This window comes from Notothenia coriiceps, unplaced genomic scaffold (assembly GCF_000735185.1).
Source record: "Notothenia coriiceps isolate Sejong01 unplaced genomic scaffold, NC01 NC01_scaffold00009652, whole genome shotgun sequence".
In the NCBI taxonomy this organism is placed as follows: domain Eukaryota; kingdom Metazoa; phylum Chordata; class Actinopteri; order Perciformes; family Nototheniidae; genus Notothenia; species Notothenia coriiceps.
In genome coordinates this window covers 243690-255948 of record NW_011342353.1, presented here as the reverse complement: position 1 = coordinate 255948, position 12259 = coordinate 243690, and the positions used below count along the sequence as shown (strand labels likewise).

Sequence of the window (12259 nt, the reverse complement as noted above, 5' to 3'; positions counted from 1 at the left end):
GTCATGTGTTCTCAGCGTCATGTGTTCTCAGCGTCATGTGTTGATCAGTGTCATGTGTTCTCAGTGTCCTGTGTTCTCAGTTTTCTCAGTGTCATGTGTTCTCAGCTTCATGTGTTCTCAGTGTCATGTGTTCTCAGCGTCATGTGTTCTCAGTGTCATGTGTTATCAGCGTCATGTGTTCTCAGCGTCATGTGTTGATCAGTGTCATGTGTTCTCAGCGTCATGTGTTCTCAGTATTCTCAGCGTCATGTGTTGATCAGTGTCATGTGTTCTCAGTGTTCTTAGTGTCATGTGTTGATCAGTGTGATGTGTTTGCAGGCCGAGGGACGAGAGAGGAGCAGCCTGGAGTCTAACAACACACACCTGCCTGTTCCAAAGGTAACACACACATCATGTTGAACATGGAATCATCCAAAGTATCACATCCCATCCACACAGTAAGGTGAACTGTCAATTAACCAATTCATCTTAATCAGAAATCCTTTATTAGTTTCACATTGGGGAAAGTGATAGGCAGCAACATAAATAACTTAGTGACATAGGTAACATATTAAGTGTGAGACATTATAAAACATGTACCTTTTGTGTCCTTAAAATTGCAGAAATAGCAAAAAGCTTTTATTTTTTGCTGAAGGGGATCTGTTTAGATCACTTCACAGTCAAAAAGCCATATTTCAGATTTAGTAAATTATCGTATTTGAAAGGAAAGCATAATATCCTGAGGTTTGAGAGAGTGAAGAAATATGAAGGAATCCCAGAAGAAGTATGAAAACATTTTGAAATATTAATTGAAAAGATCAAATGTCTTTCTTAATTTGAATCAATGCTTCCTTGTCTTGAACTTTATTGTAGGCGAGTTGTGATATTACAACCTGCTTGATATTTTAGACAATAGTCCATCATAATTCATGTAGGCCTTTCAACACCAAAGGGTTTTACAGTTAAAAATAATAAAGATACAAAAAAGTATCTGTACTGCAGGGATGAGAATTAGCAACACTGTTCTTTTAAAAGAGTGAATATAATCTTAATAGCTCATTCTAACATCACCATCAGGATTTTAGTGGGCCTCCTTTTAGCAAAACGCTCTGAGTGAATTGGTTCCCTCTGCTAAACGTGTGTTGGGCTTTTATTGTGAACAATGGAAGGAGTCTGGTCTTTTGTGTGTACACAGGTGTGTGTAGCAGATCTGGTTCAAGTTGACTTGATTTTAGTTTTTTTGAAAGACTATGCTTTGAGATCATGCATCTGAAATAGATTTACTGGAATTATTCTTTCTTAATCTTGTGTACAAATGATGTGTTCTTTGCACTTTATTAAGGGATCCTTACCAGAAGAAATATGTCTGTAAAGTTGTCTTAATGCACATTTTTCACAAGGCTTTTACGCAAAAACCGCTGCTGGAAGTGCATGTTCTAATGTACTAGAAACTCTGCCGGCGTATGGACAAACATGTTTTGAATAAACTTGAATGAGTTGTGTGTGCAGCTGATAGAGATGGATGCCTACTAGAGAAATGAATTCAGGCAGAAATACATGTTAAACTGTTAAAAATCATGGCTGAACCCTCCATGACATCTGTAGTCGTTTTTGACTGAAACATGGTCTTTGTAAGTCAGTGCATAATTTGATATTTGTACGCCTTTTTCTTCTCTAAGTCATATTTTCTGACGGCTTTTCTCTTCCTTCATATCATCTCACCTCTGCAGTCCATCCTCCTCTTCCTTCATTCCTCTCCCCTCTTTCACCTCCTTCAGCATCTCTTCTCTTTCATCTCCTCCTCTTTTTCACCTTCTTTCACCCTCTCTCCTTAATCTCTCTGCTCCCTCCTCTGTCTCTGCGAAGCTGCTGACTCAGCTGGATGATATAAAGTGCTCTATCAGCTCAACCAGCTGCATCTCTCTCTTAAGTGAGTGGGGAGGTGGAGAGGGATTGGGGGTGGGTACTCTGAGGACACTCTGGTCCTCCAGCATGGGTACACCCAGTACTGCAGTACTCTTAGGAAATACTACTGCAGCACTTTATAGCTGATTGTCCTAGCTTTACTGTCAAAGGGAAATTATCAGAATGAGTTTAGCAAAGTAAGCGGGGCTTCAGACCTTTTTGCACATCAGTCTAATGTGAAGAAATCCAAAAAAATTGATATTTCTTTGTGCACACGGGTATTGATTTTGTTTGAAGACTGCGTGAAATAGTTAAATTATCCAAACAGCTTTTTGCATAAAGACAACATTTTAGGATCTCTGAAATAGAACTAATGGAAGTATTAGTTATTCATCTTGTGCACAGAAATCCTGTGCATTTGTGTCTTTATTTATTTAGGGATCCTTACCTTGAGGATATATAGATCTAACTTTAAAAGCACATGATAATATGTGTGGTATAAATGTGTAGTACACAAAATAAAATGATTTAAAATATCTAAAATATAGAAAATGTTATTCACTTTTTCTGCACAAGCAGCGTCGGATGGATGCTCCATTATCCTGGCCAAAATAATTACGATCCAAAATATGTTTATTGTATTACAGGTAGGACCCATCTTTGTTTAGTGAACACCATTTTAAGAGAACAATCTCTATTAAGGTTTTCCTAAATAATACCTTCACCCGCATAAATAAATCGCTTTCTTACATGATTGTTCCTGTATTGTTTTAGAATCAGGCTCCCTTTTCACTTTCATAATAGAAATTCACTTCGATCAACGTATTGTGATTGTTTTTTATCGCGTCCCACATATTAAGTCCCAAATGAAATATGCACACAAGATAATGACTTTGCACAAGCCGATTCAACATCAATATCCAAATCAAGTCATTGAGATAAACATAATGTTCTTATAAACTTTAACACACCAGATAAACAAGCTCTTCATTTTGAAATACCTTGTGTCATGAACGGTTCTGTGTTAAACTAAAGTCCCGTCCGTGCCGTACTGTACTCTACTGCACTCCGTGTTCCGCTGCAGTGTCTGCTGCGGCCGTCCTCTGCTGCTTTATTTCCTGTTTTATATGCAGCCCATTTGGATGAAGAGGTTTTTTCACAGCCCACAGGTCTCTGATGGCTTTCCATAAAGACAGCCGGCGATGTCACTTCAGCGCCCGATCGTTCTCGGTCACGCCAGCCCGCTGACCAGAGAGAGACCCCCGTTACACATCCACACCTCGTTAACTTTTAGAGGTCATATGTTGAAGACTGCTGTAGTTACAGGAAGCACTCACGTTCATCTTCTTTGTGCAGATAAAGAGCTGCAGAAAATCACAATTCAAACCCAGTCAAACATGAATACAAGCAAGCAAACAAGCAGCTTAACAGGCAGAAAACAGCACCGAGCTGTCAGAAAGCACCGTAACACTAACCATCAACTTTACTTTGACTGTGCTTGTAGCACTTCGGGATTTGAAATCAAATATGAAGTGCTTTATAAATAAAACCCATTACTGTTGTTAAAGAAACATCTGCTGAGGACACCCCTATCTGTCGTTGTATTGGTCTTTTTATTGATTGTTACCCACTTTGGACAGTTATTTAGTTTTTAGGACATGCGCTGATCTGGCCCATTTCATCTGAGGAAACCCGGTTCAAGACTTATTAAAGCCTGATCCATATTTCTCACAAAAGCTTCTTTAATTTGTGTCTTTTTGACAAGGCTCATCATGTGTTGTTAAACGATTTGATCCACAGAATAAGTTGTTTTAATGAATGGCTGATTGTTGGCTGTTTGTAAAAGTCCTCTTCCCTTTAGTCCAAACGCTTCAACAAAAAGGTTCATGTTTATTTTCACTTAATGATGGTGCTAATGAATCACCAGTTTGATAAAACACAAATAAAACGTTCAACTGATCAACATTGAACAAAACAAGAACCAGTGTTAAGGTGTCGAACATGCATTCTTCGTATGGCCAGTGGGCGACTCCACTTGTTGCAAAATGATCCAATTGTATAAAAGTCTATGAGAAAATAAACCGGAACTCATATGTTCACCTGTAGATGCTGACGTGGATTGGTTTGACACTTTGGTCAGACTGAAAGATCTCAACATCTATTGGAGTATTTTATGTTCCCTATAGATCTTTTTTCTTTGGATTTGCATTTAGCACCACTAATAGTTCATAGTTTGCTCTTGTCCACCTCTTCAGTTAACAACGAAATACCTTTTAAACTATTGAACCAGTTTCACCAGCCTCAATCTTCTAAACATCTTATTAACACGCTGTAATGATGACTTTGTTCACAGATGTGACGACTAAGTGCGACCTGAAGCTGCTCAACGTGATTTGCTCTTAGCTCGCCACAAGATTGAGCGCAGAGCCTTGGGGTTAAACATTTTAGTTAGTATCTTGTCTATGGTAACTTCCCCTGCTATCTTGCAGCCCTATATTCAGCTGTCCTCTGATTGGTTTATATTTGATAAACATAATTTAAATGTTGAATTCAGATGTCATTTTCCTCCAGATGTGGGTCTAACTTATCCAAATCATGTGAATACCTGGTGGAGATTGAGATTAAAACACAACCAGAAACAACATCTGATCACACATTGTCATTAATCATAATTGTATGATTGGACAGTAGATGCAACTGCAGTAAAAGCTGTCAGCACAGATAGCCTCTCTGAGACTCAGCAGAGAGTCTGAAGCCACCAACTCGTCATCTCAACTGTCCTCATCTTCTAATGGCCGAGATATTAAATGACAACGTCCTTAAATCTTATGAATATGAGGCCATGCAGTCACGGCCAATACACATCAGTCTGCAGAACATCCTGTTAGCGTGATGAGCTCTCTGCTTCCGCCGTCTGCTCCTCACCTCCATTATATGGCCCTGATGGGCCAGCTTCCCAGGCCCAAATTAAAAGAAGAGGAACAGAGTCCTTGAAGATGAGGCTTCGTCGATGGAAATTAGCCTAAGTGTTGTCATTAATATTTCCAGGCGCGGACTAATGTCTGCATCGTAATGTTAGGAACAGGATATCCCCTCAGTATCTGCTGAGGAAGGCTCTTTGGGGAGTTAGAGAAAACCTTTATGTGTTCAGAGATGAAGGCTAATGTTCAAAGTAAGTCAAGTTTTAGATTTAGTGTCTGCTGCGGTTATTCAGTTTGGTCTCTCCACTGAGGAGACAGATGAAGCCTCTGGGTCCTACAGTCTGACTCATTCACCTGACCTCCAGCTCGCCCTAAATGCATCGAAGGCAACACCCGGCACTGATGAAACTCTGTGGATGAGCAACAGTATGTTTTTAGTTTATCTGTTCGGCATTTTCCCATTTTCCCATTTTAGTTCTCAAAGTGATGTTCTTCCTGTTTTTAAATGTAATTAAAATAATTTAAAGGAAGGAGACAGAGGCCACTTTTACACACAAAACCACTGTTTACCACAGGAAAGTGAACGTCGATACAAGCATCAAGTGTCTGATTGATGATTAAAGTTTGACTAGACAACTGATTTTTGAAAAGCATTTTGCCCTTCAGGTCAACCATTGCTTATGTTTCTTCGTAGTCATCATCATCAGCATCATCATTCATTCAGACTTGCTTGAATTTAGCCACTGACTTTCTGCTGTGACCTTTGACCTTTTCATTTTCACTCGGTGTTGTATGTGTTCCAGGGCTTCGGTGACGGCTCCATCTTGCCAGAAGACCTCCTTCAAAAAGTGGAAATAGAGGAAGAAGAGGAGCCAGAGCTTATCCTGGACGGAGGTCTGCCTCGCTACACCTCCTTCTCCCTGGCCTCTGACCTCTTGTCTCCTATGGAGGAAGGCAGGGAGATGGCCGTGGACGAGGACGTTGAGGTGGTTGAAGATGAGGAGGAGAAGGAGGTGAAGATGCAGGAGAAAGTGGAGGAGAACACGGGCTTGTTACCCAGGAAACCACCTCCGTCGTGGGAGGAATGGAAGCTCAACTCCTCCAGCTGGGCGGGAGCAGCAGAGGAGGTGAGGGGCTGGAGCCGTTACTGACGTCTGTTAAGTTAAAAGAGAATCAGCTGATCAGCGTCCTGTGAGAAACAATAAAGAAACACAGAAATTGCTTTTTCAGTGTTTGTCTGAAATCACCAGGAACTTTTTTATCAGTGCAGATCATTTTTATTTATTTGTTATTATTGTTTTAAGAGAACCCTGTGTAGATTAAAAACAGTGGGCATCAGTGGAAACATAGACAGGATATAGAGGAGGAAAGAGAAAGGTGAACGACTTTGGCAAACGAGGGGTTACGTATGGTAACCCTTGTTATATAAGCACAGGCGGAGCCCTCTACTGGACACTATGGGTACTACCTTATCATCCAAGCATTCACCTACTGTGACTTCTATTGACGTAGCCGGCCCCGGGCGGGCCTACCTGAATGCGTGTGCATCTCACCATATAAAAGCCACAGCCCATGTGGAGTGCGCACGGACCCCCGCGGGGCAGGCTCTCCCTGCCTGCTTGTAGGTATGTGCAATGCCCTCGCAGAGTCGGCCTGCCAGGCGTTTCTTGGACAGAGCGTTCCCGATCACCCCGCCCCCAAAGCACACAAACAGCTGTTCAGTGCGTCTAAGGGCAGCCGTGCGCTCTACATAACATGCTAACGTGCGCACCGGGCAGAGGAGGTGCAGTTTAGCTTCCCTGGCCCCACCATGGGGTGGAAGACTAAAACCACGTAACTGAATAGCCCTCGACCTGAACGCACTCCTTAGGCTCTTGGGCACAAAGGAGGGGTTCGGTCTGAGTTAGCATTTTTTCGCTCGTGGCTAATTCATAGGCTCACCGTTAGCTTTGTGGGTTTAAAAAGAAAAAGAAAAAAAAGATCAGTTAGCTGAGTTTCTTCCCGTTAACATTCATAGTTTATTGAATAGTAAGATGCCCTCAGACGCTGTTTCCTGTAGATGACATGTTTTTCCCCACGATATCGAGGGGGCGGTGCTTAACAGGTTAAATTGTATTTGTTTTGTCTCAATTTCTTTACATGTTTACTGTATACAAGTCTCCCTTGATTTTAGACTGAGGATTAACTTCAATTTCAAGGAATTCAAAGTCAGTTATTGTCTGTGTGTACTCCTCTCAGACTTGGAGCAGAGAGGAGCAGGAGGAGCTCAGCGACAGGGAGGAAGAGGAGCTCAGCGACAGGGAGGAAGAGGAGGACCTGCAGAGATCTGACCATGAAAGCATTGTGTCATCAGCACAAAGGATTCCGGGTCAGACAAATATCTGAATATTTATTATAACCTTTTAAAATCATAAAGGAAGTCAAAACATAGTGTAAATGAAAAAAAGTAACTGTGTGTGTGTGTGTGTGTGTGTGTGTGTGTGTGTGTGTGTGTGTGTGTGTGTGTGTGTGTGTGTGTGTGTGTGTGTAGGTATTCCAGACTTCAGAGACAGTGAAGCAGACTCTGAGCTCACTCTGACAGACACCGACACAGAGTCAGTGTTTACTGCAGCTACACATCAATCATTACCATTACCATCCTCTTCCTCCATCTCTTCCGTTTGGGCTCTTCTTCTGTTGTTTCTTTCACAGTCCTCTGTCTCCCTCCTGTGGTTACATACTGAATCTCACAGTGAGCTGCTCCATACTGCTGGATTTTGATACGCAGAATGCATTGTATTTCTGTCGCTTGACTTGCAACTTATTAGTTCCCTTGTGAATGTATACATTACACGTAACTGTATAATTGATCAGATAGAGCAGTTCTCAACTTTGTTAAAGTTCAATGTCTTAACTTATTATCTTTAAATGTTTCGATCTTGTTCTAATTTAAAAATATATATATGTGGCTATCACTTTGCACTACTTAGTTTCTATATCAATCTAGTCACATTCCCCCTCCAATTCAGCGTGACAGGTTTGATAACTTTGAAAGTCTAGTTCTCCACCTGTTTGAGTTTGAACAATAATTGGGTTTGCCATAACTGACTGATCAAGCAGTCCAGTGACAAGTTAATAAGCATGTGCTCACATTTCCAAATGAGTTATCCCATGTTGTTGGCTCGGTCATGTCCGTTCAGTCTTCTCCAAATCCTGACATTTCAGTGACTGATTATTAGACAATGCATGTAATCTAAGAAGTGAACCGTTTTTTTTTGTTTTTTTTTCTTGGAGGTCCATCAAGTTGACTAACAGTAAGAGAAGGAAGAGGCGGAGTCAGGGAGGAGCCTCTCTATCAATGAGAGGAGGCCAAGGGTAGGGCACCCGCCTCATCTGCAGCCAGTTAAAGAATCCCCTGCAGACACCTGTCGCTAACTGAGTGTGTGTGTTCACAGAGATCTACCTGAGAGAGAGGACGGGGAGGGAGAGGAAACTCCTGCCTTCAGTCACTGGGGACTCCCTCGCAGGTGACACACACACACACACACACACACACACACACACACACACACACACACACACACACACACACACCACTGTTGTTTTCAAGTCACTAATTCTCGAATCCGGATTCACTCTCGTGAAGTCCAAGTCGAGTGTGAGTCCGAGTCAGCATTACATGTGCTTTAGTCCGATTTATCCAAGAATAGTCCGAGTCGAGTCACGGGTCATAATGTATAAATCTGTGTGGATATATTTCTTTAAATGCAATACATGAAAAACGTAGGTCACAGGTTCCTCAACAGTGCATTACAAGACATACAGTTTTATAAAGATAAAATAAAATAGTCCAAAAGATATAATAGTGCAAGCTAAGGTGTTTAATAGTCTTATGGCCTGTGAGAGGAGGAAACTGTCTCTGAATCTTGTGATTTTAGTCCTGATGCTGCAGTACCGCCTGCCAGACAGCAGCAGACAGAACAGTTTGTTGCTTGGGGGATGGGGGTGATTCTTCTCTATGGTGCACCTGTAGAAGGTAAGGATCCTCTCTATTGCCCCTTTCACGCCAACGCGGTTCCAGGACCGGTTCGGAGCTAGAGCCTGATAAGCACCGTTTTTTCCTGTTCACATCGCAGCAGAGCCGCCTCTAAGCTCTAATTGTCGGTCTAGAAGCAAGAACCACATACGTCAGGCTTACGTCGGAGGCGGGGGCAGGAGCAGGATCAACCTGAGCAATAACAGTTTATGGCGAGTACAGCAAATGAAAGTTGTAACAAGCAGTAGCGCTGACCAAAGTGACTAGAACGCCACCACACACTTATTAAAAAAAACACACTTTATAAAGTCAGGCAACACTAACCAGGCTTAGTGTGATTCTGTTTATTTGTACCTTACTTTGACCCTCCGTTCGCTGTCATTGATCATTGTGGAGAGCAGGCATACAGTACGTTTTGTTTTGTATTATAGCAGCTATCAGATGGAATCAATATATGGGCTGCACTGGTTGTCATGTCCGACTATCACAAGTAGAATCATAATCAAAAATACCCCGGTAAAATGTGCCGGCTTGTGCCACAATACGAAAGCAACAAGTCATCAAGATAGTCAGAAAAAAGTCAGAATTCTGACTTTAATCTCAGAATTCTGACTTTAAAGTCCGAAATACCGGTAACTGTAGAGAAACCAGCTTCAGTGAGAGACTTACACATTGCAGTAGGCAACAATGGAGGACGTGAGTGAATTTCTGCGCGCCAGAGGGGTCCAAAAGGAAATCATATTGCAAATGGAAGGACAAAAGGTGAGTTATAAATATATAAGTGTGTTTTGGGCGTTCGTAAAAACAACGAAAAGGCGTTAGAATGTGAAATGCAGACATTGATGAGCTAGCAGCAAGTGCATTAGCTTATATGCTATGGCTTCCCCCCCCATCTAATTCAGTAAATAATGGTTTAGTTCGTTGACACGCAAGTTTGTGCTGGTGGTTTTCATGTTTCTGTAGAGATTTCATTAAGTGTGTTTAACAAGGCAGCTAGTGTTTTTTCATGTTTCTGTAGAGATTTCATTAAGTGTGTTTTAAAACAAGGGCAGCTAGCAGCTAGCTGACAATCAGAAGGCTATTAACCATAAAAATGATCAAAATCTCAACACATCATCTCGTCTAGAATGGGAGTAGACAGTTGTGTTTGTGGGAAAAAATATATATTGTAAAAAAAAAACACATTTTATGAAACAGTTGTAGTGAGGTTAAAAAGTAAGAGTGTTTAACACTTTCTGGCTTTAAATAAAAGGTGTAGGATTTTTTGTTCCTGCATATAAAATTGTTCGTTGATAAAATAAGATCAGTACTCCGTAATGGACCACTTTACTGAGCATTATACTGTCGGAAAAATAGGGAAGGAAGTGTCTTAACCTTACAATATTTAAACAATGTATTTTCTTTCTTTTTTGCAGATATAAAGCAACGATTATTGTCTGATGTACAATTCAACTTCAAACTGCCATATTACAAACCCCTCCTACGAAGACCAAATTGTCCTCTTTATATTCTGCGAATTACATCGTTTGCTGTACTGCTCACAACAATGCCTGCAGGGCCGGATTTTGATGACTTAATTAAACTATACTTCAGTCTTTCCCTAAGTAACAAAGAAATTACTTGCTATTTTGGCACATACTAATCACATTGTTTAGTGTCCGAACATTAAAGAGAATTTGTAAAAGAGCTAACCTGTTCCAGGATGGAAGAACCAGGTCTGACTTGGAGGAAGTGCTAGCTTTTGAACAGCATGAGATCATTGACCAAATGGACAGATGCAGGGATACTGTTGGCTACATTCTCCGTGCGATTCAACAGGGCCTTGTTGTGTCACAAGATAGCATAAGACGCATCATCAAACTGGTTGATCCACAAGGTGTGGAATTAAGACGAGCCCACCGCTGAGAAGACGTCAGTACAGATGCAGAGGGCCAAATGCACTTTCGCACATGGATGGTTATGATAAGCTAAAAGCCTATGGCAGGGGTGGCCAACCCGCGGCTCTCGAGCCGCATGCGGTTCTTTGCCTAGTTTCATGCGGCTCTCTTCAGTTCATATCGAATTTTATATGTGTGAGTGTGTAGGGGAGAGACACTGACTCCTGACTAGTGTTTGCATGGTGTACCGGATACTTGAAAGGTACCACGATACCTTGCCGTTAATAAACGTTATGATTCCTCCGTTTCATTAGTATCGGTACTTTAAGAATATACCGGGGGAAAGTACTCCAGTGAGAATTGCGCCGTTTTAATAAGGAGCCGTGTGTGTGTTCAGCGCTCTGGCTTCCACTCCCTGCACTGCAGCCGTGCCTGCAGTCCCCTCCCCTCTCAAGGCACGCTCAAGTGCCTCTCCCTCTCTCGTGCACGCGTTAGCTGCCAAGAGCATGTGAGAAAACGAGAAGCATGGCGTGCAAGTGGGAGTGCAACTGCCGCTGCGCCTCGGCTTGTTGACAAAAAAGACGCCAGAAGCGAAATGTTTGATGTATTTTGGCTATGTTTCCTGACAGTGAGGGCCAAGCCTACGGACACCACGAGGCCTGTCTGTAAGAAATGTCAATTGAATTGTTTAATACGAATTCTTTGTCATTTATTTTATTTATTGTTTCTCATTGTTTAAAAGTTTTGTGTATGGTTCTGGTTGGTGAAAAATAAAGCACAATAATTACATTTAAGACTGGTTTCCCTTTTTTTTAAGAGAAAGTATCGAAAAAGAATCGGAATCGCAAATTCTTACATAGGTATCGAACAAACATGTTGCTATCGTGAACAACACTACTACAGCTTAAGACAGTTAAAGCTGATATTATAAGTAAAATCTGTATAAGGTATTGAATACTAGAATAAATTGACGTAATTTGGCCGAAGCGTCAAACGAATACACTATGTTTCGGGCTCGGTTAAATTGCTCAACGTTACTAACGTCCCGTGTTACTTCTAGTCCTGTGTTACTTTCGTACTCCAGGCTCCTCCCTACGTGTGTATATCCCGTGTGGTGTCGGTACAAAATGTCAAAAAGTAAAGATTAACATGACAGCGAATTAAACACATGTCTAATTTGATGTGGCCCAAGAGCCAATCACAATGTACCTGCGATGCAGTGATACCAATCACCTTGAAGGGGGAAAAACCAAGTTAATCACGTTGATTAAACACAAAGTATCCAGAATGTTTACCACAACTAAACATTGTCTTAGAAGAGGGCACATAGACGCAACCCGCCAAGGAGCCGAACGCACCCCCCTGAAATACAAGGAAAAAAAAAACAAAATGTAATATAAAAAAAAAAAATATAAACATAATATCATTGAAACAAATAAACAAACAAAAAAAAATATATAAAGTATAATAGCAACAAATTGCAAAGAAAATAAATCTAAAACTAAACATGTCACTTTTCACATTGAACATGTGCTCTTAATAAATTTAAATAAACTAACGCT

The 12259-nt window shown here is 41.2% G+C and overlaps 2 protein-coding genes across 4 annotated transcripts in view; both read left to right on the top strand.

The window, feature by feature from the left end:
- arhgef15b (Rho guanine nucleotide exchange factor 15b) overlaps window positions 1–12259 on the top strand; it is a 36287-nt gene that overhangs the window by 11618 nt on the left and 12410 nt on the right. The gene's annotated exons all lie outside the window — the stretch shown is intronic.
- LOC104945440 (inaD-like protein) lies at window positions 7–8918 on the top strand. The gene is made up of 7 exons (XM_010771103.1): window positions 7–378; window positions 5609–5932; window positions 7044–7173; window positions 7336–7399; window positions 8079–8159; window positions 8240–8311; window positions 8723–8918. The coding sequence occupies exons 1-7, from the start codon at window positions 307–309 to the stop codon at window positions 8880–8882; spliced, it is 903 nt and encodes a 300-aa protein (XP_010769405.1). The 5' UTR covers window positions 7–306; the 3' UTR covers window positions 8883–8918.

Excerpts from the sequence above, each read along its gene's own strand:
- LOC104945440 (XM_010771103.1), top strand. The coding sequence starts at position 307 with ATGTGTTTGCAGGCCGAGGGACGAGAGAGGAGCAGCCTGGAGTCTAAC. Across the intron at positions 5,933-7,043 it reads GGGCGGGAGCAGCAGAGGAG|ACTTGGAGCAGAGAGGAGCA; the intron begins GTGAGGGGCTGG and ends TACTCCTCTCAG. Across the intron at positions 7,174-7,335 it reads ATCAGCACAAAGGATTCCGG|GTATTCCAGACTTCAGAGAC; the intron begins GTCAGACAAATA and ends GTGTGTGTGTAG.